Consider the following 27292-nt stretch of genomic DNA (forward strand, 5'->3'; position numbering starts at 1 on the left):
ATGATTGACTGACTTCTGTTTTCCTGTTTATTTCCTCATATGGGTTTGTAAGTTTTTACTAGGAACTCATTTTTTCTCCCTCCCTCCCTTCATCTCGAAGCCTGGTGCCGCTCCATTTTCCACAGGCACATCCGCACAGTGGGCTATGCCCCAAACTGTCCTATGGGACAAGATAACTTTTGCTTGCTTCACCAGAAAACTAAAGATTTTAATTATCCTGGACTCAGTTTCTTATTAATTTCTCAGCTTTTTGCTCCATATCATGTGATAGGGTAAATTTGAAATTTCAGTTTCTCATGGGTGTGGGTGTGTGTTTGTTTTTTTAATTCTCTCAAGTTCTAGGGAAAAGTGTTACTGCTTTCCTGGGGTACTAAGCAGTTAATCTCATCTCCCTTCATTTCTGTATGGAGCGGTCCCGGTTAGGTCAGCCCAGGCTTCCTGAGTACCAGATGTTCCTTTGATTATCCTTTCTCAACAGTATTCCCTCCCCCTTTGTAAATATAGGAAGTTTTGGTTTTATAATTAGCGGTAAGCACACTGTATGGTACTGTGCATGGGCTCATGTTCAAGCCTGGCCACTCACCAGCTCTCTGCCTTGGGGACGTTAACTAGCCTCACTGAGCTCAGTTTAGTCATTTGCAGTTCGGGAGCAGCAATGATGACATCACATGAGTAAATGATGTAGGTGTATGAAAAGCTGTCAGTTATTCAATTCTGTTTTTCAAACGCAAACTGTACCCCTGTTCCACCCTTATTGATTGCCAATGCTTCCTGAAGTTGGCTCTGAATTTACAGTACTTCAGGCATTTTACATCATGGGTATTGAGAAAGGTGGTCTGGATCTCTCTCTCCTACCATACATGCTGTAAGTTGGAAGCCAAACTCAACCTCAGAAAATATGACTCCTACAAAGCCATGTTTTCAGCTCACCTTTGGCTTTGGATTCCCAGTCACTCTGCATGTGAAAGTTACAGGCATTCCCTCGTAGATCTTGTAATGTTTCAGCTTCATCTCGAAGCCTGGTGCCGCTCCGTTTTCCACAGGCACATCCGCACAGTGGGCTTCGTCGCCTGATTCATCCACAGGAGACCTTTCCAGCCTGTACTCGATTTCACTGATGAGTCTCTGTTCACAGCTGGAGACTTTGTATTCCTGGATCAAACAGAGCAAGATCTTGTTAACAACCTCAATCCCTCGTGGTACAGTGTGTCCCGAGCCTCATCCCCTCTCCAATGAAGGCACTTAGAAGACAGTGATATTTTTACCACAGAGCCTACAATCGGGTCTGAGCCCACTTCAGTTGCAAATGAAACAGAAAACATCTGGAAATAAGTGCATATGATATTTCAAATTATCTTCATCCAAAAAAACAAAGTACAAAACTATGAAGATGAATTTCTCTTTTCTTTGGGGATGGGGGGCAGGGAGAAAGGCAATGGCTATATTTCCCTAAACTGTTCATAAAAAAATAAAGCATGCTGGAACACCGATTTCTCTCTGTGGGGAACGCTGGCGCTGGGGGTGCACTTCTCCAGAAGGGCAACAGCAGTACATGTGGCCGGCAGCTGCAGTACTGCACAGCACTGTGTCAAACAAACCACGGAAAAGTGGCACCATGGTTTTCTTTTCACTCAAAACAATCTGCAGCCATATAGCCTCTGAACTCCCTCAGCTCTGCAGCTATTAGGAACTATTTTCCACTCGCTTTAAAAGAAACATAGGATTGACAGTCTAAGTGTTGGTTGCAAAAGCAAAGGCCCCACCATCATCCTGTGGTGATTAACATGGGGGCTGCAGTTGCTGGCTTACAAAGTACAAAGACGACAGGGCAGCCCATTATATTTTCTACCCAATAGTAAATAGGAGATTGTTTTAACTAGGTTTTCTCTGAAAGAAGTAACTCGACCTTTAAAAAACAGTTCATTGGCCTGAGAGAAGAAATACAACACTGTGAATAAAACTGCAAAAAATACACAAATTGCCCAGCAGGCTTGGCTCAGTGGTTGAACGTTGACCTGTGAACCAGGAGGTCTTGATTCTATTCCCGGTCAGAGCACATGCCTGGGTTGTGGGCTTGATCCTCAGTAGGGGGCATACAGGAGGCAGCTGATCAATGATTCTGTCTCATCATTGATGTTTTTATCTCTTTCTCCCTTTCCTTTCCTCTCTGAAATCAATAAAAATTATTTTAAAAAATACTCAAGTTGTTTTGTCTAATTACTATCAAATTAATCCATTTAAGAATTAACACTTTTTCCTAGAAAGGTATAACAATGAGAAACTTTACACAATTTAAAATTTAGAGTAACCACTAATGACAAATTCAAGTTTGTAATAAATGACAAGAAAAAACACATTGCACTAATTTTGTTCACCTGGCATTAATGAAAATAGACACTGTCATAGTATTTATGATTCATACATGGCAGCAAACAAGAAACTAGATAGAGTGAAAGACTGGAAAGAGAAGAAAGGTGAAAAGCTTAACCTTTTGACCATCCAGAGGACTCCCTACAGAAGCATGAGGAGACCCAATTTCCTGTAATGGCAGAAAAAAAGAAGTGAAGACTAATAATAGAAATAGAAATAATAACCTAGCAAGAGTTTTAGTTTTTTTTTTTTAAGGAAGATTTTTGCTGTAGCTATATTTAACACAGGAAAACCTTTCAGATCCATTTCTCTACAGACACAAGAAAGAGTTTACTTGATTTTTAAAACTTTCTTTAATATGGAGACTACATCTGGAAACAGAAGCAGTGGACATGAAAAACAATGGCTTATATCAAATGACTTTTTTTGGTGGTAATAGGAAAACATTTTAGGTTTTCTGTTCATTAGTGATTTATAACTATATAAGTGAAGGAAAATAAAAATATAGTTTTTCTGTACGTAGATATTTTACTTTGACTTGATATTAAAAATGTAATTGGAAATAGTCACTAGATATTTCAAGAAAATAAGTTACTCTCCACACAAAATTATTTTGCATGAAAGGACAGCACAGGTCAGGAAAAACAGAAAGATTCTTGAAAGGAGAAGAAACGATCAATAAGAAGGTAAAAAGAACAGATTTCACTGACTGAAATAATTCTATGCATCATTTAACACAATGTCTGCCATATAGTATGTGCTCAATAAATACAAATAAAGTAATGCTTTTCTTTGACCTGCCCTGTACTTTCCACAGAGTCAATCCCAACAATAGTGTCCATAAAGACTAGGGGGAGAGGAGACACAGTAATTGTCAGTGTTCTAAGAAGTCCAGAGGAACACAGTACCTGATTAGCCGTTTCCTCTTCTGGCTCCTGAATGTTAAAGACAGTTGCACTGTCAGCACCTAGTAATCGACGGGCCATTCTTTCCTCATACGTTAACCTCTAAACAGAGTAAATCACAAAAAAATACAACATTAGAAAAATCACAGTTGTATACCACCTCATGAAAAAGAATGAAAACCCCCAAACAAACGTGTTCTGCTGTTTTCTGTAACTATATCTCCACCTGCAGATGCCTGTGTGTAAAGGAATCTGTTTCCTTCCCTGGCTTTAGTTGTCCTGACTTTCACAGTCCCCCTCCCTTCTGGTCCTAATGGCCTAATCCAGTGTTGGGACATGGGCTAACTACTCTTTCAAGCCACCAACTGATTGAACACAAATTCAAGGTGAGTAAAATAAGCAACAAGGCAGAAACCACACAGAAAATGTGTGTCCCAAACTTGTTCTTAACGATAAACATTGAGGCTAGCTGGCAGTGATGGGGGTCTCACCTGTAAGAGCATTTTTCTAGGTTGCTGTGTAACATAGGGGAATGGAGGCAAGTAGAATAATCCACAAAGAGTGACTGCACATGGCTTAGTTAGCAAACAGACTATGAAAGATACTTTCTAATTCTAATACCCACAATTCATGATTCTACTCAAGAGGAAAACTGCTTGCCTATCAAGAAATGAAAGTAGTCATGTTTTTGCACCTAGCAACCAGTACTTTTGGATTTGGCCAAAACCATTTTTGCTAGGACAAAAGAAATGCCAACATTTTTATTCTGTCTATTGGGTTGATTCCTGCTCTTGAGTGGTGATTTGAAAATGCCTTAGAATTACAGGTCTGGGATGAAATTTCCCCATCAGAGGCATTTTACAAACAACTATTTGACTGAAAATAAAGAATAATTAGTAAGCCAGGATCTAAAATATAGTACAGAAATTATTTTAGATAAACTTCTAAACTTCTGAATATGGATACAAATTCTATTGGAAACTCTCTCTAAATCAGAAAAACATGTGGGGTAAATTTATAATTTCCAGTAATCGCTGGTTCCAGGCCCATCTGAAGCCGGGAATTGAAACAAGTCAAGTGCCAGATGACAAGCAGCCCTGAAGTTCAAATTATTTCATTTAACAAGAAGGGCAGAGGACAAGAAGAGGCGGAGGTAGGTGTTTGGTGCATGGAGTGTCTCAGTCCAGTATGTTATTATATAAATTAATTTTCTCATGTTACTTTAAAAAATATTTTTATTGATTTCAGAGAGGAAGGGAAAGGGAGAAAGAGAAACATCAATGATGAGAATCATTGATCAGCTGCCTCTTGCATGCCCCCTACTGGAGATTGAGCCCACAACTCAGGCATGTGCCCTAGACTGGAATTGAACCCAGGACCCTTCAGTCCCCAGACTGACCCTCTATCCACTGAGCCAACCGGCTAGGGCTATTTTCTCATGTTTCTAAATATAAATAAATAAATAAATGAATTCTGCTCCCTTAAAAGTCTCCCTAAAGTTTCATGGAGAATTGCATCAACAGCAGAGAGAGGACTGGAATAATTCCCACTCTGTTCCTCATAAGCAGAGACATCAATTTGACACATAGTTCTTCACCTGAATGCACCTGCATCATTAGAAGCCCACTTTGCTCCACAGTTTTGTTTCTAAGCACTGTGCCATGTGGATACACAAGCCCTGTCTTTGGAAGCCAAAAAGAAGTAACAATAATATGTATCATTAGGGAAAAGTTGCTTGAGGGTCTTATTTTTTAAAAGGGGAAGCCTTACTTTCCTTGTCCTTTTAAACTCTCCAATATGAAAATCTATGGCCCTTATTGTGATATCATTCACTGGGAAATACATATATATATACACACACATATATATATGAATGATATATAACAAAAATACTATCCTATCTAATAAAAGAATAATATGCAAATTAACCATCACTCTGCTACACCCACAAGCCATGCCCACCAGCCAATCAGGAGCGAGTATGCAAATTAACCCAACCAAGATGGCTGCAGCCACGGGGCGAGCAGGATGCTTGGGTTGCCCCCAGCAATGGAGGAAGCCAAGCTTTCCACACACCCTGGCGGGCCCAGGCCTCCACTCAAGGCTACAAAGTTTCAATTATAAAAGATAAATAAATCCCAACAAAAATGGCTGCAGCCACAGAGTGAACAGGAGGCTTGGCTCTGCTCAAGGCTACACAGTTTCAATTATAGAAGATAAATAAATCCCAGATACCAGGGCCTCCATTTGGGTCGCCGGAGGGCGTGGCCAGCCTGCAAACCACCACAGGCCCCTCACCCAGGCTGCCCCAAGGGAACCCCCACCCTGATCCGGGACACCCTTTAGGGCAAACCAGCTGGCCCCCACCCGTGCACCAGGCCTCTATCTACACTAATAAAAGAGTAATATGCAAATTGACTGTCACTGCAACACACAAGTTGGCTGCCCCTATGTGGTCAAAGATCCCGCCCCCTTGTGGACACAAGATGGCTGCCACAAGATGGCTAGCAGGGGAGGGCAGTTGGGAGGGACCAGGCCTGCAAGGGAGGGCAGTTGTGGGTGATCAGGCCAGCAGGGGAGGGCAGTTGGGGGCGATCAAGCCTGCAGGGGAAGGCAGTTAGGGGTGACCAGGCCAGCAGAGGAGGGAAGTTGGGGGCAATCGGGCCTGCAGGGAAGGGCAGTTAGGGGCAATCAGGCTGGCAGGGGAGCAGTTAGGCATCAATCAGGCTGGCATGGGAGTGGTTAGGAGGTGATCAGGCTGGCAGGCAGAAGCAGTTAGGGGCAATCAGGAAAGCAGGCAGGCGAGTAGTTGGGAGCCAGCAGTCCTGGATTGTGAGAGGGATGTCCGACTGCCCATTTAGGTGGGATCGGGCCTAAACGGGTAGTCGGACATCCCTCGAGGGGTCCCAGATTGGAGAGGGTGCAGGCTGGGCTGAGGGACACCCCCCACCCATGCACGAATTTTGTGCACAGGGCCTCTAGTATACATATAATATACATAGTATGCTATAATATCTTATAGAAGTCTTACTTTAACCAAGAGAATTTTAGTCCATAAAGAACATTTAAACAGCCAAAAAGGAATAAAGAAACAAACTGGAGAGGTGCCATTCCTTACCTGGCCTGAAAAAGTTCCCATAAGCACTTGTTTTAACCTTTCAAAGGCTTCCATTGAGTCAGAGAAAATGTCCCGAGTATGTGCATGGACACATGCAATCATTCCAGGGAGAAGCATTTCCCTTTGTAAAAGTCTGTTCTCAGTGAGATGAATAACTAACACAAGATCTCGTGAGAATTTTAGTCTTCCTGAACTCAGATCAGGATGCCCTAATAATTAAAATCAGCATTCAAAACCTCTCCTGTATTCCCCACCTTTCTAATCAAACAGGTTCTGTTCTCACATTTTCAGTTCTCAATGCTTGATAATTAAAATTCCTAGAAAACATAATTAGCACCGTGAGATTTCTATTCTGAAAAAGGTGTCTGAGAGGGAGACTTTATACAGAGGCCCGTTTCCTCTTGTACTTAAGAGCCAAGCACATTTTCTGGTGCTGATTCCATAATAAAGCCACACAAAGGCTCCTTTCCTTTATTGGGGAAATCTTGCTAGACTTGCATTTCCTGTCCCCTTAAAATATTCTGATGCGATAAGAAAAGGGTCAGTAAAAAACATAAAAAACAAACAACTGATGAGGAAACATTTAAGTCCAATGGAGAAGAAACCTTTACAATTCTGCAGCCTTTAAACATAATTATTTTTTTCCTTGAGTTTAGTTGTCTTGCTCTGACAAACCAGAACAAGACTGAAACAGCCTTACTCTTTCAGATTACTGAGTCAATAGTGATCGTCTAGTGCAGTGGTCGGCAAACCCATTAGTCAACAGAGCCAGATATCAACAGTGCAATGATTGAAATTTCTTTTGAGAGCCAAATTTTTAAAACTTAAACTTCTAATGCCACTTCTTCAAAATAGACTCGCCCAAGGCCGTGTTATTTTGTGGAAGAGCCACACTCAAGGGGCCAAAGAGCTGCATGTGGCTCGTGAGCCGCGGTTTGCTGACCACTGGTCTAGTGGGATAGAACTGGACGCCAGCAATGATTTCTTTAGTAAAGGTATTTTTTGTGTAGCATCAGTACGTGCCATAGAACCCCAATTCTCCTTTTGGTACTTGAATTCCAATTTGCTGCTTTTGGGTAGATACAGATTGCTCTAAAGCACACCTTCTCCCTCCCTCCCCACCCTTACCCCTCCCAGGGTTTGTTCCTTTTTCTTTTAACATCACAGTTCTGCATTTATTCTATCCCAGACCTTAAAATCAGCCCTTCTTCCTTTATCTCCAGCTTAGAATCCTGACTCCAATAATAGTTTATGGAATAACAGAAGGAAGCCATTTCACTGTCTGCTTTTCCCCGGATTTAAGTCATTATACTAAGAGGAATGTAGAGATCCAAAGGCAATAAAATCAAGTTTGTGGACAAATCTTAAGAACCTAAGTCTTAGTGAAGCCAGGGAAGAGCTCTCTGATGTGGGGAGCGCGTGTCCCCAGCCCAGGCCCCTGTCTCTCCATACCGGCTGGCCGTTGTTCAGGAGGTCCTCCTTGAAGCGCAGTTTTCGTTCCAGGTCTTGAATGACGGCGTCCTTGGTGCCCTGGATCTCCTCATCAGAGGCTATTCGAGCAGTTCTGCTGGCCTTCTTTGGAAATCCCCTGCAGGGCAGAAGCACAAGGCGGTATAGTCCTTTGTCAGGCCTATCAATCCAAGTTGAACATTCAAGTCCAGCAAAGAAAAGGTACATGTGTCAGCCTGTTTCTTCCCACTCCTTTTTTAATACTACATCTATTCCAACTAGTTTTGGAAAGAACCATGAAAGCTGGATTCGGTGTTCAGGTAACTAATTGGAACTCGTTTTCAGAGGAAGTTCAGACACCTTAGGGAGTGTGCCTCAGTGGTTAAATGCCATGGATAGCGAAGGCCTGTGTTCTAGCTCTAAGGAGGTAGCCATGTAAAGGGAAAAGAGGATCTGTAATCAGACCTAGGCTTAAAATCTGGCTTTGTCTTGTATTAAGTTTGTGACTTTGAGCCAGTTTCTCAACGTTTCTTATGAGCAGGAATAAAAATATATACCACATCTGACTGTTGAGATGATTTGAAAGAGAACATATTTTTCTTTCATACTTTCATTAATTCAGTGCTCCCAATTCTCTGAAATGAATGTATTCAACAACAGTACTTAGCCCACTATAACAGATACTGTTTGTTACCTTTCTGTCTATCCTACCTTGATTAGGGAGGATGTTCTATACTCGGGGACCTGGAAGGCCTGCAGGTCCTGCTGTGCTAGGTGCCTCCTAAACCTCCTCTCAGGATAGGTGACATGCCAGAGCCTTTCTCTCCAAGATGAGTGACAGGACCCTGAGCCACGTGAGCCAGGGCCTTGGTGCTGGGTGCTTGTGCGTGTGGAATCCACTTTTGTTGGTGCCTTAAGCAATTTCCTTCCTATTTCTCCTCCTTTCCCTCACAAGGCTGAGGGTAAAGATTAAGGAGAAATTGCATACCTGTACCATTGCCTCCTGAGGTCCTGCACCTGGTCTTCCCAACAGCCATTCTCTCCTCCTGTCGTCCACTCCCCCTTGTTTTCTTGCTGGGCTCCCTCTGATTTTGTTGGGTGTTTATCCTTCAGTATGCTTGGGAAAGGTGATCCCCACCTCTCTCCAAACCCAGGGGTGGTTAATCTAAGTCAGTTTGAGTGGTCTCAATCCTCTGGACAGTCATGAGCCAGAGGTCTGTGGTAGAGCCCTAGCCAATGAGATAGGGAACAGAGGTGGGAGTGAGAGGATGCGGTGCCCCAGTTAAAAACTTCCCATCCCTAAAAAAAAAAAACCACATAGGAGGAAATGTTCCTCTTCTATCACTATGTCCAAAGTGTAATGCTCCAATCTGCTGCATCCACTTCGTGACCACGAGGGGAGAGCCCACGACATGCCAATGATGACAGCTTCGAAAGAAGAGCCTGTGTCTCTGATTGTTTGGGGGACACTGTGTTAACCTTCCATGGAACTGCCTGACCCCACTTGTTATGTTAAACAATAAACCTTATACATTTAATCTGGTAGTTGAGTCTTCTGTTACCTATAATGGAAAAATTCTCATAGCTTTTCCAGGTCCTTCCTTTCTAGTCATTTGCCCCTGAAGTTCAAATTGGATGATGTTAGACATTGGTTTAAAAACAAAACAACACAAAACAAAGAAATAAAATATTGTGATATCCTGTGTTAGTAATATCAAAGTGGTTAGTCAAACTTTAAATTGCTCCCTGGGAACGGGTCTTGATTTTTAAGGAGCTGGGCAATGAATTTGGGGCATATTAATAGCAATGGCCTTAGGAATTATGACTTGCAACCCTTTAACAAAAATGCACATAGTCTGCCAACTTTCCTAAGCCCGGAGCCTCTCTCCCTTACCCTTTTCTCGGGGCAATGTCACCAGTCTAACGTCTCCTCAGAAAGGAGGGCTCTAAGTCGACCCATTAACTATTGCACCACGTTTGTTTCCTTCATAACCCTTACCACATGTCCTGGTGGCCGCTCTCCCACCATGCCTCCCTTGCTAATCCCAGTGCCTGTCAAATAGCAGGCCTCCAAAGCACATGGGTGGAGTGAGTGCATGGATGCACTGTGTCCATCTCCAATTCTGACCTCTGTGTTCACTCCTCAGGCAAGATCATTTGTGCCAGAACCGTGGGACATTGAACCACACGTAACAAGTCAGGTTCAGAACAAGTAAAAACATCACACACTTTTGGAAATAAAGTTCTTCGTTGCTTTTGACTACAACCTTGCATCTGAGAACTAGAAGAGCTAGGTTCTGAAGGCACCTGAAAGCTGGTCCTAAAGACAGGGAGCTCACTGAACACCAGCTTTAGTGGGAACACACATGTTCCCATTATTCATTTGCACCTGACACCATAAACCAGTTGCACAACTGTGTGACGGTGAGCAGCCTCGATGACAGCAGGCTTGCCCGGGTGTTTGCAGGCAGACATGCCGAGAGCTGTGTTCTCTGCACAGATGAGCATGGAAGGGGCAAAAGGACAGCTATCAAGGGCAGGACGGAGCCCTGAACTAGAGAGGCAGGGAACTGTGTTTTAAAAAGACAGCTGCAGTTCTCTTGGACAAGTAACACCTGTCTGTTTACTACGGAATAAGACCTGTCACTTCAAAGGCGTCTGTCAGTACACTCGCCTCTCAGGGGACCTCAGCACCTAAGGACCACCGCTCGAGGACGTTACATGCAGGGGCCATTCACTTTGGCACGGGTTCCTGCCACTCGGAACTGTTTTATAACTTCACATACAATTAAAGCTACTCTTTGATCCAAATACAAACACCCCGATGGTTCTGTATTTCTTTTTTAACAAGCCAATTCCCTAAGCATAGGAAGATCACCAGCATTCGAAGGGCATCTATTTCATCTCTGTTCCCCTATTTTTAAAGACATTATTTTCCCTTACAGAAATTTAAGGCACACGTATTTTCTTGATTCTGAGCAATTAACACTGAAATGAATGAAGCAATTGGAAGGTTTTTAAATGCATGAATCTCACGGCATTATTGGGAAAATGACATGGGGTGATGTACAGCTTACAGAAACTAGCTAGCGTGGAAGTGAGCCCCAAAGACGGGATTGGCCGAGGGAAACGGAATGAAAGAGGGAAAGGAGGTAAAAAAAAGATGCCATGAACCCTGGGCTACAGTTTCCAAAAATGTGGAATTAACCTTTACTGATGGCCTTTTCAGTGTTCAACTCTGCTCTAGGAATACAATGCTGAACAAAACTTAAGTGGCTATACTCACAAAACTTATATCCTAAAGTGGGGGTGGGGGAGAGGGAGAGAAAGAGAAAGGAGGAGGAAGTAGAGGAAGGGAGGGAGGGAAGGGAGGATGGAAGGAAGGACATATCAGGAGGTGGTCAGCGCTGTGAAGGGACAGGAGTGTGAGGAGATGACTAGACAGTGTGGTTAATCCCAGTTCTGAGCAGCTGACACCACAGCTGAGGCCCAGGTGACAGGAAGGTGCCACCTGTGTGAGGACCTATGGGAGAGCTGGGCAGCGCAAAGGTCCTGGCCAGAATGAGCCTGGCAGGGTTGACAGGGCGTTGTGAGCCTTGGGGAAAGGTACAGGCACAGGTTACAGTATTTCTCACACTTGTTTTAATATGGAACCTTCCCCCCCCCTCCCCCCACCCCCAGAGAGTATCTCATTTGGACTAATGTAATTCAGGAAATAATTAGAAATTGTGTTAGAAACTGAGTACAGAGTTAAGGGCTTAGTATATAAAGTTTGGGTTAAGAACCAAAATGGAGCATTTGGAAGGGGGAGGCACCAGGAAAGAGAAGCAGTTACAAGTTTTTGAGGCAAAGTTTTGGTAAATGGGTTGTTTTCCTATAAAGTAAACTCTGTGTTGGAGTTCAAGGTAAAATGGCTGTGGTTTGTTCCCCAGATGGCCCCTACTTTTGATAAATGAAGAGCAACAACTCATCAGGAAATAAAGAGTGGTGACAAAGAGATGATTTGTACAATTAAAAAGTAAAATGCTTATTCCAAGAAAACCATTACCCAAAGCAGCACCCTTCACAAAACCCTTACCCAGAAGCAAACCTCAACCACTAAACAGTCCATCCAAGCCTCCCACACACAGCCTTCAGTAGTTCCCACACTCAGCCCCACTGTGCAGAAAGCAGCACTATTTACTCTGGCTTCGACGGTAAGTCACTTACCGTTTACAAATAATACCCGTGTGGCGGGGGTGGGGCAGAACCCTCTCAAGCATGTAGGCAAGCATCTGGGAGGTCAAATCTTCCAGATTCAACCGCCACCAAATCCCCGAAGACTCCCCCCCCCCCCCCCACCTTGGCTACTGAATAATCTTAAGAGCATCCTCCCTTTGATATACTAGTCTAGGTCAACTCGGTCAGTGTATTTCAGGAACTCAAATCTCCAGAGTACAACACTGATTTAAGGGGTCGTGAACCTGTCTAGCAGCTGGAGAAAATTTTTAACTACTTAGGGTCCTCTCATAGTCAGTGATTATCTAATGGTAACAAAATTCCACAACAGTCCAGAGTGAGCAAAATCATTAACGTGTTGGCATTTCATTACCCCTCATGTTTATATGCCAATTAATATATGAAAGAGCCCAAAATCGTGCTCGCTTAAGCAGCACATATACTAAAATTGGAGTGATACAGGGATTTGCATGGCCCTTGCGCAAGGATGACACGCAAATTTGTGAAGCGTTCCATATTAAAAAAAAAAAAAAAGGGCCCAAAATACACAAACTGAGTTTTTGTATAGCTAAAGCCAAAGTGATTAGAGTACAGTGAGCACCTGAAGCTCATGCTTAAGGAAAATGGATCAATTTATACTCATATTAGCTTCTCTTCACATCCTCTTTTGGGTTCCCTAAAGAATAAACACACACCTGCGTGCTACACCTATTTGTTAACCCCATGCAACTCCGTATAGAGCCATCCAGGACCGAGCAGGTCTCATGCTGAGCAGACATCTTAACAGAATTGTCACTAGTCACAGCAGACCCCGAGACCTCTCCTGCTCATTTGCTGGGACATACTTGCCAGGATTGGTCGCAACTTTGTGTAGATTCCTCTATGGCATAGGACCCGAATGAGCCCAATGACAAGGCCCTGGGGCAGCCCCCAACCCTCTCAGCCTTTGCCTTTAATGGAGATTGACAAGGCCCCGCACACCAGTCTCCTGCAGGACAGGAACCCTGGGTCATGTCTGCAGAGTCCAATGCAGCTTTTGTCTTTTCTGCTAGTTACCATCCAACCACTGTCTTGACTGGAAAACCAAAGTGCATCTGCATCTGTTTATGAACTTTCCCTTAAGGCTCAGGCGATTTTGCTTTGTTGGTCTGCAGCAGTTTTCTTTCATTAAGAAATAACACATCAGATGTTTTAGAGATAAACCGGGCAAGTCATTAGATCTAATGACTACCCTCCTTGGTTAAGCTTATTCTAGCGCCCTGGGACATCCCGGTCACCTTGAATCAGGACAGTGTTCCCACCTATCTGTTTCTTATAAACGGGAAAGGGAGCGGGAGGGACAATGAGATCATGTCTATAAAGGGCCGAGTGCCTGCAGAATAAAAGCTCTCAATACATCTGTAAAAAGATTCTCACTGAGACCTGCTTTTATTCTTGACAAACATGGGGTAGTGTTTCAAACCAAAGCCCTACTTCTAGAAGAGAGGCAACGAAGACTATGCAATAGTGCAGCACTATGGCTATGGGGCACCCCTCTGTGAGAACAGATGCCAAGAATGTCAAGGTGGGCAAAAAACACAGTGCCAATCGGTTCTCGGGCTGGATCTGGTGTGGTTCCCCTCGAGGGTGGCCCAGCCGCTCAGAGACCAGCACAGACAGGGCTGCGGCACTGCCTCCGGTGCCATTCCCAAGTCCTGGGGATCCCCCAGCTCTCAGGGCGGATGGACGGGGTTGCGAGAAGAACGGGGTTACAGCAATGGAAGCTGTAAGCCTGTCAGCGATTGTGAGGGGAGTGGAAGGCATTGCTTCTATAAAAGTGCACACATTTCTTTCTAAGGCATGTTCTCTCGCTGCCTCCGTCTGAGATCCAGTCACTTTAACATCCGCGTTTGAACGCAGCCTTGAGGAGGGCGGCATTTCCTCTGATGGTGACCCCGGGAACCTTCGGGAGGAGTGTGGCAGCCTGAAGAAAGGCACCAGGGGTTCCCCAAACCGCAATCAACCAGCAACCGAATGCCGCAGCTTCCAGGCTGCTCGCTCCCGTTTGTCCTCCTGACTGGGGTTTATCACCGGCACCCATGGCCTGTGCTCCCCGCCTCGACCTCTGCGACCCAGACATCTGAGAAATAGAACCTTATCTCCACAGACCATTTAGAAAGTCAGTAAATAACCAACCTATTCTTTAACCAGTTGGACAATGGTTAACATGCAGACAGATTACAACGGCTGGTATGCAGCTGAGTGAGAAAACAGGTATCTGAAATTTATAAAAATTTTGGTAAAACAAGGCAGGCCAAAAAAACCTAATGTTTTCCTACTTCACTGAGATGTGTCATCCATCTATTCACTACAACTTGACACATACGCCAGAACCGTCCAGTTAGACGCAGGGGTGGGCAATGTCTGGCCCGAGGGCCACTTAAGGCCTGAGAGATCCTTCGGCCTGGCCCTGCCAAGGCATTAGGGGTGAGTTAATTAAATGTTTGACCAGATATAGCAGGTTAATTTTTAAGTTGATAATTTTGTATGGCCCACGCATGATGTCATACATATCCAATTGGTCCTTTACAGGAAAAGGGTTCCCCACCCCTGAATCAGAGAAATAACACACACAAGTGACACTGAATTTGCTGTCACAATGACCACGAGTAACCAATGACATATGAATGAAAGTAACTGAAAAGATTCATCTCACAAGGGTTTGGCAGTTCCTCCAAATTCAAGGATGCCAGTTAGTTGTGGCAGCCCTGAAAGTCTTTTGCAAGTTATGTGGCTTATTATCTTATATAATAAAAGCCTAATATGCAAATAGACCAAACGGCAGAACGACCAGTCACTATGACGCGCACTGACCTCCAGGGGGCAGATGCTCAATGCAGGAGCTGCCCCCAGCCCCCAGGCCCCGAATGGTGGTGGCGGGGGGTGGGGGAGGGCGCCGGTAAATGGGCGGTGCCAGGCAAGCCAAGGTGGGTGCCAGCGGCCACCCCCCACCCATTGCCCTGCCAGTCGCCCCACAGATTGGCTCTAATCACCGGCCAGGCCTAGGGACCCTACCTGCGCAGGAATTTCCTGCTCTGGGCCTCTAGGAATGAATAAAGAGCTACCTTTTTGTTTTTCACTCACAATGCAAGCGAGGAAAAAAAATGTTCCTCACTTTATGCCAGAGGAAAAAATGTCCTACAAGTTACATGTGTCAAACCCAAAGAAAGAATTCAAGTGTGTGCCTTAGCAACAGGAACATTTCTAGAAGACAGAGGCTAGCCATATAACGATGGCTTGTTGGGCTGGCGCAGAGCTAAATATCTGCTGCCTGGCATTGCCACGTATCCTCAGTGTCCCAGCACCTAACTATCTCTGGGGACAGTTCTGTACAGCCACAAAACCAGCACGACTTCTCCGTTAACTTAAAAGAAAAGGCAGGAGCTACTGGACTCTTGTGGAGGCAAGTATAAAATATTTTTACTCTATAAAATGAGTCACTGCAATACATGCTAATAAGAAGCAAGTGCTTCTATTACTTGAGGTAAGATCTTAAAACCTCTTAAGGTTTTTATCTTCTTCAGATAATTTCCAAGTCCAAGATCAGAATAAAACCGCTGTTCCTACTTAGGAAGATAAAAGGCATGACCACCCACTGCCTTGGACAGACTACTCTTTGATCAGAGTCCTACATGAGGAGCAGTACATTCTTTATATAGTACTTACCTCCCTAGGAAGCAAGATTTGGTACCATTTCGTCTTACAAGAGAGGATAAAGTGTCATGCAACAAACACCCACTTTTTGAAGCCAGCAGTTAGTGTCTTTGTATCAAGATAATACTTCATTTCCTAGCTCAGAGAAGCAGGGGAGAAAGAGAAAGGTTTTCTCAGGCAATCCGGCCGACTCAACTTTCAGTAGAAGCCCATTATCACATCATTACTACACAGACCTCTCCTTTATTTCACTTATTTATGTATTCATTTGACTGAACTTTTTCCAATAAAGATTTGAGGAGAAGCCAGATTTCGAATTCGTGTAATCAACGGTTAGAAGGTGCCTGACAAAACAAGACACTGCTAAGCAAAGCGCCTTGACACGCCACGTCACAGTCAATCACAGCAATGCTCTTCCTAAAGCGGCGTTCGTACAGCCCAGAAAGGAAAGCGGTTCCACACAGATGAAAAGAGCCTGCATCCTAAGGTCTCCTCATTTATATTCTCTAGGAGCCTTTCCTTCTTTTCCCTCTGGACAACACTGGGATTCTGGCAGACTCTGGAGTCGGGAGGGATTCAACAGGAGGAGTTGAGGTATGGGAACTGGCTGGACCTCTGCTAGCACGTACGTATTTCTGAACTCTTCAGTAAAAGGAGCGGGTGCTAGCTTTTACACACTTACTCTTCAACAAGACACGCCAAACACCCGTACGATGTTCCTTTGAAGGCTTTACTGTACCTTCGTAGATGTCATCGTGTTTATCTGCATAGCTTTTCTATTTAAAAATTTCAGACGGCTGCATGTCATCATTGCGACAGAAGGAAAGACAGGTCTGAGATAATATGCAAATAGAGAAACAGCGGATCCCTGTCACTCCCCTGAGATCACTGCTGGCTGGGGTCAGAACCGGCGCCATCATGTCTTCACTAGACTGCACACTTATTTAAAGACAGGCACCCCCTTCCAATCAACCACTACCTAAATGTAAACTAATTCTGTTAGATAGTTCAGGAACATTGTATACACGTCATAACGAAGCCCCTCCACCTCTATTGTCATATTGATCTGAAATATTAAGATACAGAGGAACCTCATTTCTCAAACTCAGTTCACTCTGGAAGGCTGTCTGAGAAGCGATTGTTCAAAAACCAAATCCTTTTTCCCCATTAGGAATAATGTAAATGGAATTAATCTGTCCCAGACTCCCAAATGATTGCCTGTTTTAACCTTTCTTATATACAGTACATGTCTCATGTACTGTTTAATCGTTAAATAAACACGTCTTAAATTTATGGAACCACCCCCTACTAGCATTAAAGGGATGTTTCATATATCACTGCCTTCGAAACACTGTCACTGCCTGACTGCTTTCCTTTATCCGATCCACCACAGTTTTCCTACCCAAACTGTCTGGGATTGTTGTTTTGTGAGCACTTTCACATCCTTAGCAACATTAGCGCTCTTGATGGCCTCTTTATGTTTTAAAATGGTGCTAATTGTGGATTTAAAAGCATTCTCTCCTTTATTTGTTGCCTGAGAGACGCTTTTGAGGTGTCAACATGAAAGGTCGAAAACGGAAGTGTTGGTCAATAACGGAGACATTTTTTTTCTGTGAACAGCTTGGTCAGGAACCGAATTGTTGGAGATAGGAGACATGTGAGAACCGGTTTTGACGGTACAGAGTTTGGTGGTCTGAGCATGGATGTGGAGTCAGACAGGCACTTCCAATCTCCATGTGGAGGCTGTGTGAGCCTGGCAAGCTGTCTAACTACTGGAATCCTTCCTCTGTCTTAGAAGTGTATCAAATGAGGGGACATAGTGAACTGCACTGTGCTCAGGAAGTGGTAGCTGAGGCCACTGCCATCAATGGAAAAGCACTTCTTAGATGTGGGTCACTCCCGAGAAGATCTCCAGTTACTTAATGCAGAAGAAAGGGTTGCTCTTAGTGACGGCAAGAGCAGCTTGGTATTTAAGATGAGAATTTAAAAATCGGAAGAAGGTAGGTATGTAAAAAGGTTCCAGTGGTACCCCTTGGGGCTGCAGGCCAAGGGGTGCATGGGGCAGGGGCCAGGCCACCCACCCCAGGGGGGAGGGGAGAGGGTGTGGCTGTCACTCACGCGGGGGTGACGCCCTTGGGCAGGCCCAGGGCGTTGACAGCGACCGGCGGCGGCTGCGAGGGCAGCATGGAGCTGAGGAAGGCGGCGGGCGAGTGGCTGTGGCCGAAGCGGGCGGCGGGGGAGGCGCAGTGGGAGGCCGGGGCCGAGCTTGGCAGCGGCGGCGGCGGCGGCGGCAGCGGGAACACGTCGGGCACCGGGAAGGCCGCGGTGGGGCTGAAGACCGGGGGCGGCGGCGGCGGGGGCGACGGCGAGGACGGACTCCACGGGGCCTCGGCCTCGGCGCCGAAGGGCTGCACGAAGGGCGGCGCGGGCGCGCGGCCAAAAGGCTTGGGCGTCGGGGACAGGGGCGACGGGAGGCTGGAGGAGCTGGGGCTGGAGGCCGGGGTGCCCTGGCTGGACGCGGGCCCGAGGTTCTGGGCCGCGATGAACTGCTTGGGGCGCGCGTAGTTGAAGGAGCCGGAGGACTGCATGGCGGGGGCGGCGCGCGAGGCGAGGGCGCTCATGGGCTCCAGGGCCGAGGGCGACGCGCAGGCCGCGAGCTCGGGGAAGGCGGGCGGCGGCGGGAAGGGCGGCGAGGGGGGCGCGCTGCCCGGGGTGCCGGCCGCCGGGTGCCGCACGCTGGCCTCCTGCTCCAGGCGGATCTGGTTCTGCAGTTGCTGGATTTTCAGAGGGTCCCTGGGAAGAGAGACAAAAGCGACACCTTGAGAGAGGGAACGGGAAGGAAGGTGCCTTGGGCGCAGCGAGGTCAGGCTGTGAGCAGGCGGCTCCCCGTGCCCGCCCGCTCCCCCTGGAGAGCCAGGCTCGGGTCACCAGCCCGGAGGCAATCCGGTGTGATCTGAGCCCCGTGTCTGAGTTAAGTTTTACCTATCGACTCAGATCAGTTTATACAAATCATGATGGGAACTCGGTCCGACTTCCAAGAGCCGTGTTTCATTCTCATGGAACCCAAGTATTGAAAGAAAAACGTTTGACACGAGTCTCAGTCCTCTCATTTGTAGCCAATTTTCAGAATACGAATTTTATCAGAATGAGAAAATTAAAAGGAAAAAAACCCCACTTGATAGGAGTTGTTTTTGGCAGACTTAGGTTAGTCCGTTTTGCCTACTCCAGGCTGTCAACTCTGCCTTTGATAAACACCACAGGCTGATAGTGGAGGTTAGATCCACTGCAATTTCTGCATTTGTTCCCTAAAAAACGTGCAAAATTTCCCATGCCTGAAATATTAGTAATCCGAAATGCCAATTTTTATACAAACCTTAATAAACATTGATAAAAATATTAGCTATTTTGTGCCATATCTAAAACATATGCAAATAATATCTATTTTTTAAATGTAGGTGTTTAATAAGGAATAACAAGTTATTAATTTTATAATAATGCAGTTTTAATTCCCCAAGTATTTTCCACCACCAAGAAGAGATTGAATTTTTATTTTTGAATTAAAATTTTAAATTAAATTAATTTTTGAATTTTTAAGGTTAGCAGTTAGCTATATTTTACTCAGAAGCTTTCCTTTTTAACTGAATTTTATATATTGTTTTCCCATATTCACTGCATCGTGACCAATGGCTGTCAAAACGGACTTCAACAGAAGGTGGCACTATAACAAGCAGATAAAACAGGCCACATACTCATTCCACCAATAGGGGAAAAGGTATGTTCCCAACTTTAAACCTTTTCTTTAGAGAGAAAGGAAGGGAGAGGGAGAGGGAGAGAGAAACATCGATGTGAGAGTGAAACATATATGAGCTGCCTCCTGCATGCCCCCTACAGGGGATTGAGCCCTCAACCAGGGAATGTGCCCTGACCAGGAATCAAATCCGCAACGTTTTGGTACTCTGGACCAACTGAGCCACACTGGCCAGGGCCCAACTTTACACCTTTTCAAACTAAATAAAGCCCCAAAACTCAAAATCTTCCTTATCCATAGGTATTTCATCTTCAAAAATCAAGCTTTTATACATCCAAGGCAATATCAGGAATTGAAGCTGCTGGTAAAGGTATAAAACAAGATTTAGATCTGTTATTAAGCATCATTAGCTGTGGGAACATCAGCAAAAAAGTCCTATTTGCCTTCCTGTGTTTGCTCTTTGCTTCTGTAATCACCCAGTAAAGTGATTCCTGGGTGATTACACATTTTGGGGAACTAAAAATTATAAAGAGAAGATGATTCCACATGCTTAATAATGTGCAGAGCTTCCAAGGTTCCAACACCAAAGAACTCTGTGGGTCCCGTGGAACGTACTCTCAGCATTTTACAAGCATCCCTGCCACTGCTGGAATTCTCCAGGACACCGAAGTCCGATGTCTGTGCGGTTGGGGGAGGCTGTCTAGCACATGTGCTCCTTGCTCATGTGTTTAGAACTGGCCCAGGAATAGAACTCATAAAAACCACCCACCAGCTCTAAAACCCATCAGGCTGTGCTCTCATTCTGAATCCCCAAACACTCCTTTCTGACCGCCCTGCCTTTACCATCTCATTTCCTAGCTGTGGCAAATGCATCCCATTCCTGGAATGTTCTTCATCAGCATTCACCTGCCCTGTGCACCTGGCCTGGGAGTGGTCTGTGGGGTCCTCCTCAAAGCCACAGCGTCCCTACCCTGGGCCAGCCTGCGTTTTGAGGGACTTTCAGCTTGGCCTGACATCAGCAAATCTCTGTGTCGCGGCTCTGGCGTGGCTGCTGCAAACATCATGTCATACCCTGTGTGTGGTGTGATGGGTCCTCTACCCAGGGTTAGGGAGTGGCTCCGGAGAAGCCAGTCTCCAGAGAAGCCAGAGCAGCAAAGCCCAGACCACGACTGTACCGGTTCTAACTTTCTGTGCGGGCTCCAGCCTCCTCACTCAGGCATTAAAAGAACCACCCAGTTTGCGAAGCCAAGTGGGCTCAAAGCTGCTGAGATGCTGCTTTTAGTCGTAAGTGACAGTTCCAGAAAGTATTCATGTAGCATTTCACAAGAAACGAGTAGGCATTCTAGTGTTTTGGCTACTGGTGTACACTGCAATGAGGAACTCTGCTGGGGTTCCACTCTCCCCGTTTTGCACTGAGTGAGGAAGACAATATTCAGGGAATTTGAGGGGTGGGGGAAGGGAGAGCAAAACAGTTATTTTGAATCTTCAAGGGTCTCACTTGATTTCTGTGCAAATCATCATTTAAAAAAATACTTGAATTAAATGGATCTGACACCTGGATTCTGAGGTGATGAAATGCCCAATTCTAAGTCATTTTCTCAGTCCTCATTAAGTTTAATATATATATTAAACTTAATATATTAATATATATATAGATAGATAGATATGAGAGAAAGGAAGAGGGAGAGAGAGATAGAAACATCAGTGCTGAGAGATAATCATTGATCAGCTGCCTCCTGCACGCCCCACACTGGGGATTGAGCCAGCAACCTGGGCATGTGCCCTGACTGGGAATCAAACTATGACCTCCTAGTTCATAGGTCAATGTTCAACCACTGAGCCACACCAGCCAGGCAAGTTTTTGTTTTGTTTTGTGTTTTTTTAAAATAAAAATTGATTTTACCAAGATAAAAAGGCAAAAGAAATGAAAGGTACCAGAAAGGGAAGAATACCTGTGGCCTTTGGAAATTACTTAAAAGTTATTATAAAAATTCATCACTTTTCTGGTTTCCCCATTTTTTTCAGCAGCCCTTTTCTCTGAAAATGAAATAAAATGATACTGCATTGAACCTCTTGGAAATACTGGGTAAAGGTTGAACATTTAGATGAAACATTCTAGACAGCCCTAGTTGCAGCTACACTTTGAGTATCAAAGTTCAAATCTTCTATTTTGCACACCTACTCCATCAAACCCCACCCAGCTTTCTTTCCCCTCTCCCCACCACACCCTCAATTCAAAAGGACTAAGAAAGGCCCGACTCCAACCCCTCCTTCAATTGTAAAGTTTTAAATGCTTAAGGAAATGAGATGTCTGGATTTTTTTGTCATGTACCTGTCACAGTCCCTTTACAAATGGGAAAGGAATTTTACTAGTAAGTAACTTGCTTAAGGTCACGGAGCATTACCTGCCTAAGCCAGGTTAGACCAGTCTGTCCCTGTCCCCTTTCCCTCCACCAGACATGTCCACAGAACAGAACCCTGACCTCGTACTAGACTTTTAGGGGGGGGTCGCCTCATAAGTTATATAAATGTCTAACCACTACGCTCTACACCTGAAATCATATAGTACTGAATGCCAGCTGTGATTGGAAAACATTTCTTTTTAAAAGACAGTAAAAAAGAACCCTGACCTTCAACATGATTTTTTTTGAAGTCTGTGGTCATCTCTGCCTCCTAAGGATTTAACTCTTATGCAGCCACAGGGCCTTTAGGGTCTGGATCATCAGTCAAGATTTGTGATATTTACATATTTAAGGATATATTCAAGAATACCTGACTTCAAATTTGATTTTTTTTTTTTTTTTTAGGGTGAAATGGGACCACCATGGGAGAGGATCTTGGCAGCTCAGGAAGGAAATATGTAAATACTAGCTCAGTGGATTCTCCTACATTACAGACAATCAGGACCCCTGCTCCCCCAGAGGGGACCCCCGACCCCCTGCAATGGTTTGGGCACAGGTTTTAACAAGAGTTTTACAGATTGTCAAAGAGGCAAAGTTTCAGGTTTGACAGACAGATGCAGAACGCAGTTTACTTTCCAATTCAGCCATCTCTGCCACCCCGTGAAAGCCGCCTGGAGACAGGGCCGGCCAGGGGCATGGGGGAGCGGGAGAAAAGGCGCCTGGCAGTTGGGTGGTGCTGGCCTGGAACGCGGCTCCACCAGCTCCTCTGCGGGGTGACTGAGGATTCAGTGAGCTCAGTGCCTGGGCATCGTAGGAGCTCAATAAATGTCCGCAGCACCAGAGACAACCCACCCATCCTGGTTACTTTACAAAACGGAGGTTTAAAAATGGAGATAATGTTCTCCTTACCGCAGGGAACGCTCCTCCTCTGTGCCCCCCCCCCCCCCCCCAAGGAGCTGGCAAGGGCCACGGCAGTGGGGCAGTGGCACGAGGGGACGCAGGGAACTAGGGGTCGGGGGGCGAGACGGCTGGCCTCGCAGCGGCTCCTCACCTTCCGCTCACATGGCCACATGTGGGGGGGGGAGACGAGGGGCAGCACCTGGCATGCTCCTGGCACCGGGCTGACTCATTTACAGCCGGGGAGGGCGGCCGTGATCATCCCCAGGTTTTAAATTCCCCAGAGGTTAGTGAGGTCAACTCACCTGTCTAAGGGCAGAACCTGGTGGGCGCCATAGCACGCTCCATCATTCTCCCCAAAGCGCTCAGTAAGGAAGCAAAGACCGAATACAAGTAAGTCACTGTTACTGCCTATCGCTCTTCCTCCGGGGGGGCTGCCGCCCAAGCTCGAAATAAAGGATGTGAAAGTGAACTTCTGGAAAACAACTTCTATGTAAATTGGAAATTCCCAGTCTGCCTCTGGAGCAGTGTCTGGCCCGTGAGCAGCAATTGATCCCCTGCTCACACCAATAACGACGGAGCATTTCTCACTGTCTGGGGAAGCTCCTGGGATCGTGACACTGGAAGACATCGGTGCTTTCGGAATAAACATGTTGCTGGCTTCTATATTCCCTTTCGTTTCTTACCGTGTGACACAGAGGCCGCTGCAGGATGCAGAGCTGCCACACTGCACCCTCTGCACGGGGAGCCGCTCTGGTCCTTCCCGCTGTGTATAAGCACAAGCACTGTGACACCTCAGCATCCTCACAGCGCTGAGCCAGCTCCCTCACAGCACCCCGCCCAGCACGGAGCATGGCGGAGGCACCAGTGACAACCCCGATGCTCGTCCCTGGCTGCAGGTTCTATGCCTGACTGTGCGGCCAGGCACAGCCCGAGGGGCAGTCCGTAACAGAGCGCCCCCGATGGGCTGGGGCATTTAAAAAAATTTTCAAATGAAGATAATTAGGGGATAAACTGCTGTGTGTTCCCACAACACTTTCCTCTCTGACTGGGATTAGCTCAGGATCTTATGTATGAGGCAGTTTAATATAATAATTCCGAGAACTGATAAAATAGATGGAATATGCCACTCCCACAAGGGCTGCAGTTCAGGGTGTACTCATTAAAGGTCCATCTACGACTTGATTGGATTTGTGCTTCCATGGTCTTGTTCTGTTACTCATGCTTCCACTTAGGCCGTCACGTCAGGGAAGCTCGGTCCACGTGGTGAGACTCCGTGTCTGGCACCTTACTCGGTCTGGCACTAAGGTCTTGTTGCTTCTCTTACGGAAATCACAGCCTTGAGGACAGTCATTTACACAATACAAACAGGTTAACAAGAGCCAAGTGAGAATGCACTACATGGGGTGTAGGGGAGGGTGTAAGTAGAAAAATAACGATGAATTTAAATACATTCCCCATAACGCTGGGGGAGAGGGCAGTGGTAGACTTGGGTTTTCTGCAAAATACCACAAATACAAGAATGCTACCATGAAACCCGACCGCTTTGGGAATGTGTGTTTAACAGATATTGCAAAATGACATAGGTGTCTTTTTAAAAGACCATTTCTTTGATCTTTAATTCATTCTGAGCCTTTTGTAAATCACGTTGACTAGACAGAGCCAGGACTGAGTGCAGTGAACTCCCTGGGAGGGTTCAAGGAAGGAGTGAAGTGAGCACAGGACTGGAGTCTTTTCTAGAGAGGCTCGGCTCCCCCACCTACAATGAGCCTGCATTCGGCCGTGCTGCAGAAGGACAGTAGCTCTGTGTCTTCATCCATAACACGGATCTCTAGTTGAAGTCACTCCATGCACCACGAGAAGAGAGGGAGCAACTGCTGACCAAGTCATAATCCTCCTGGGAAAGTGTCCGGAGTACACAGGCTGGCTGTGTCTCTCACGGGGCACACGGGGTAAGGATGGGGAGGCTGGGAGATGGTGTTCTGATGCAGCCCGCAGCCCACTGGCCGTTGCGGAGAATTCTCCTTCCGGAGGTGCGGGGAGAGCCGCTGCTCCGTGGGGTAGGCGGTCACCTGGCTCTGTGAAGGCTGCAGGGCCCGCGGCAGGACGTGGCCCCAGCACGGACAGCCCCACCGGGAGGAGAGGATGTTGTCCCAATATAAGTCGCATGTGATAAGGGACAGGCTCCGGTGGCATTCACGGTCCTGATAAGCCTGGTGAAGCCGAGTGACGTGGAGCTCGGGCATGTCAGCCTCAGCCTATTCTGGGGGAGGAATGTGAGGTCAGGTTCTAAAAGCAACAACTCCACCTCACAGTGAAATGCCTTAAATAATTTTCATTTCTGTTGCCACACAGGCGAGTGAAAACAGCAGGAAGGTTTTAGCTGCTGATTCTTACAAAAACTATGCTAATTTAGTGGGCATGAAAGGAACTAATATGGACTATTTCCAACTGAAAATGTTTGATATCAATTCTTAGGTTGATATCAAGTACATTCTTAAGGGAAAAAAATCTGTTCTCTGATCTTTCTGTCAATGCTTGAAGCAAAATCAGTGATCTCATTTCTAACTGGAACAACCAAAGAAAAGCCACCTGAGTGATAGATGTTGAGGAACTTAAGTATAAAATTTCTCTGAGATTTTAAAAAATTGGGGGTGGGGGGGGCGGGGAGACAGACAAATACTCAACTTTCAGTCTTACAATGAAGTAAATAATTTGTATATTTTAGGGTTTCATTTGACTAATGTTTACTCAAATTTCCATTTTTATCATTGGTAGACTTGTCCCATCCCGTGTCATTTCCATATTAGTTCCATGTTTGCTGAGTTGAATATCTCTAAAACAGTGGTGTGTAGTTTGTATTTGTAAGAATGAATTATTACTAAGGGCAAAAGAGTCCATATCTTTCAAAAGTAACTACCATTACCTACTCACCCGCTGGCTTTATTCAATCTATACCTTTTCACCAAATGGCCTTATTCTACTGAAAAGACAAATAACAGTATTTTCATTTCTCTACCCCTTTCAAACATTTCATCTTCAGTATCTCCCTCTCTGTTCACCTGTTAGATGCTCAATAAATACGATTGAATCTTATTAAAGTCCCCAGATTTCTGTTAAGGTACAACACCAGCTGTGCCATCAAGTTATACAGCACTCAGGGTCACACAGCTGTGTTTTTCTAAGGTAGTTCTTAGAAAAACTGTGTTTCTCTAAGCCGTGTTTTTCTAAGTAAGATATCTTGCACAGATAAAGCCATGATCACGCAGGTTATTTACAAGTATGAACACAGACTCAACCAAACCAGAGAAATGTTCAAATAGTTCAACTGCGCTTGGCCACGAGGTATTTATGACTTGGATAATTCCCTTATCCTCTCTGGAGCCCAGTTTCTCCACTTTAAAGTGAAAATTTATAATGTAATATCTGTAAGGCCCTAATAAATTTTTAGATTTTATGATCCTTACTCTTTAGCCCAGTAACATTTAAACATTATGAAGGAACTAGTGTTAAAGGAACTGTAAACAACTCACCAAGTTCAAGTATATTGCCCTAAATCCATATACATATATCAGCTTTATACTTACGCTGTTTTCGCATGTTTCAACTGTTTTTGAGAGGAATATCTCTTTTATTTTTTTATTTTTTTTTGGTTAACAATAATAGATTTTGAAGGCATTAGAGGCCAACTAAAATAATTCCATAGTAAATCTTATAAAAAGGATACCTTTGGGGCAGTATTTTTATCCTATGAATAATCATCACCTAATTGGTTAACATTAGTTGCATTTTTTTCTTAAGACACATATACTTGTAGATAAATTCTGTCCAAAAATTAGGAAAAACAGCTTTTGGGTTTTGTGTGCCTCGAACAGTTCCCATGGGAATTGGGTTGGATGTGGTTCTGCTATAATGTTCTCCCTTAAAGAAACAGGAACCATTTCAGTGGCTCAGTCGCCACTGTTCTGTTAATAAGCCTTTCCCCTCTTTCGGCCACAAAACTTTTTTGGTCCTTTGACTTGATTTTATAAACCTTCTAAAAATTATTATTTTTATTAGTGTTAATCCTCACCTTCGAATATTTTTTCCACTGATTTTTAGAGAGAGTGGAAGGGAGGGAGGGAGAGGGCAGAGGAAGAGGAGGAGAATGGGGCGGGGGGAGAGAGACATCGACATCTATGTGAGAAAGACACATTGATTGGTAGCCTCCATAAGTGCCTGGACCGGGGCCAGGGATCGAACCTGAATCGCAGGTACATTCCCTTGATCTGTATCGAGCCCAAGACCCTTCCGTGTGTAGGCTGACACTAACCACTGAACAACACCAGCCAGGGCCTAACCATTATTTTAAGGTGTTCTGTTCAACGTGAAGATAGGGTTATGCTGTGCTTGGACGCGCATTCAGCAGTCCCAGGCCTTCCTCTGTCATTCCTACCTCTGTACCTCCTGACGGTGTGAGCTCCCACCCTTTCCTTCCCTGCCACCACTGACA

The 27292-nt window shown here is 45.3% G+C and overlaps 1 protein-coding gene and 1 non-coding gene across 4 annotated transcripts in view; one reads left to right on the forward strand and one right to left on the reverse strand.

Moving 5' to 3' along the window:
* The window catches only part of PALLD (palladin, cytoskeletal associated protein), a 406101-nt gene that overhangs the window by 23943 nt on the left and 354866 nt on the right, over window positions 1-27292 (reverse strand). The window contains exons 10-14 of one of the 3 annotated variants that reach the window (XM_028152632.2): window positions 18474-18546; window positions 17872-18377; window positions 7846-7981; window positions 3279-3377; window positions 931-1152 (exon numbers count right to left, since the gene is read on the reverse strand). In XM_028152632.2, coding sequence (XP_028008433.2) covers window positions 931-1152; window positions 3279-3377; window positions 7846-7981; window positions 17872-18377; window positions 18474-18546 — 1036 coding nt within the window. Of the gene's footprint in view, window positions 1-930; window positions 1153-2488; window positions 2540-3278; window positions 3378-7845; window positions 7982-17871; window positions 18547-27292 lie in introns of all 3 variants that reach the window. The other 2 variants (XM_054717654.1, XM_054717655.1) reach the window with 2 other exon arrangements.
* On the forward strand, window positions 12479-12582 carry LOC114233510 (U6 spliceosomal RNA). The gene has a single exon (XR_003619655.2). It is a non-coding gene; the product is annotated as a U6 spliceosomal RNA (small nuclear RNA).

The sequence above is a fragment of the Eptesicus fuscus genome, chromosome 6 (assembly GCF_027574615.1).
Source record: "Eptesicus fuscus isolate TK198812 chromosome 6, DD_ASM_mEF_20220401, whole genome shotgun sequence".
Lineage (NCBI taxonomy): Eukaryota > Metazoa > Chordata > Mammalia > Chiroptera > Vespertilionidae > Eptesicus > Eptesicus fuscus.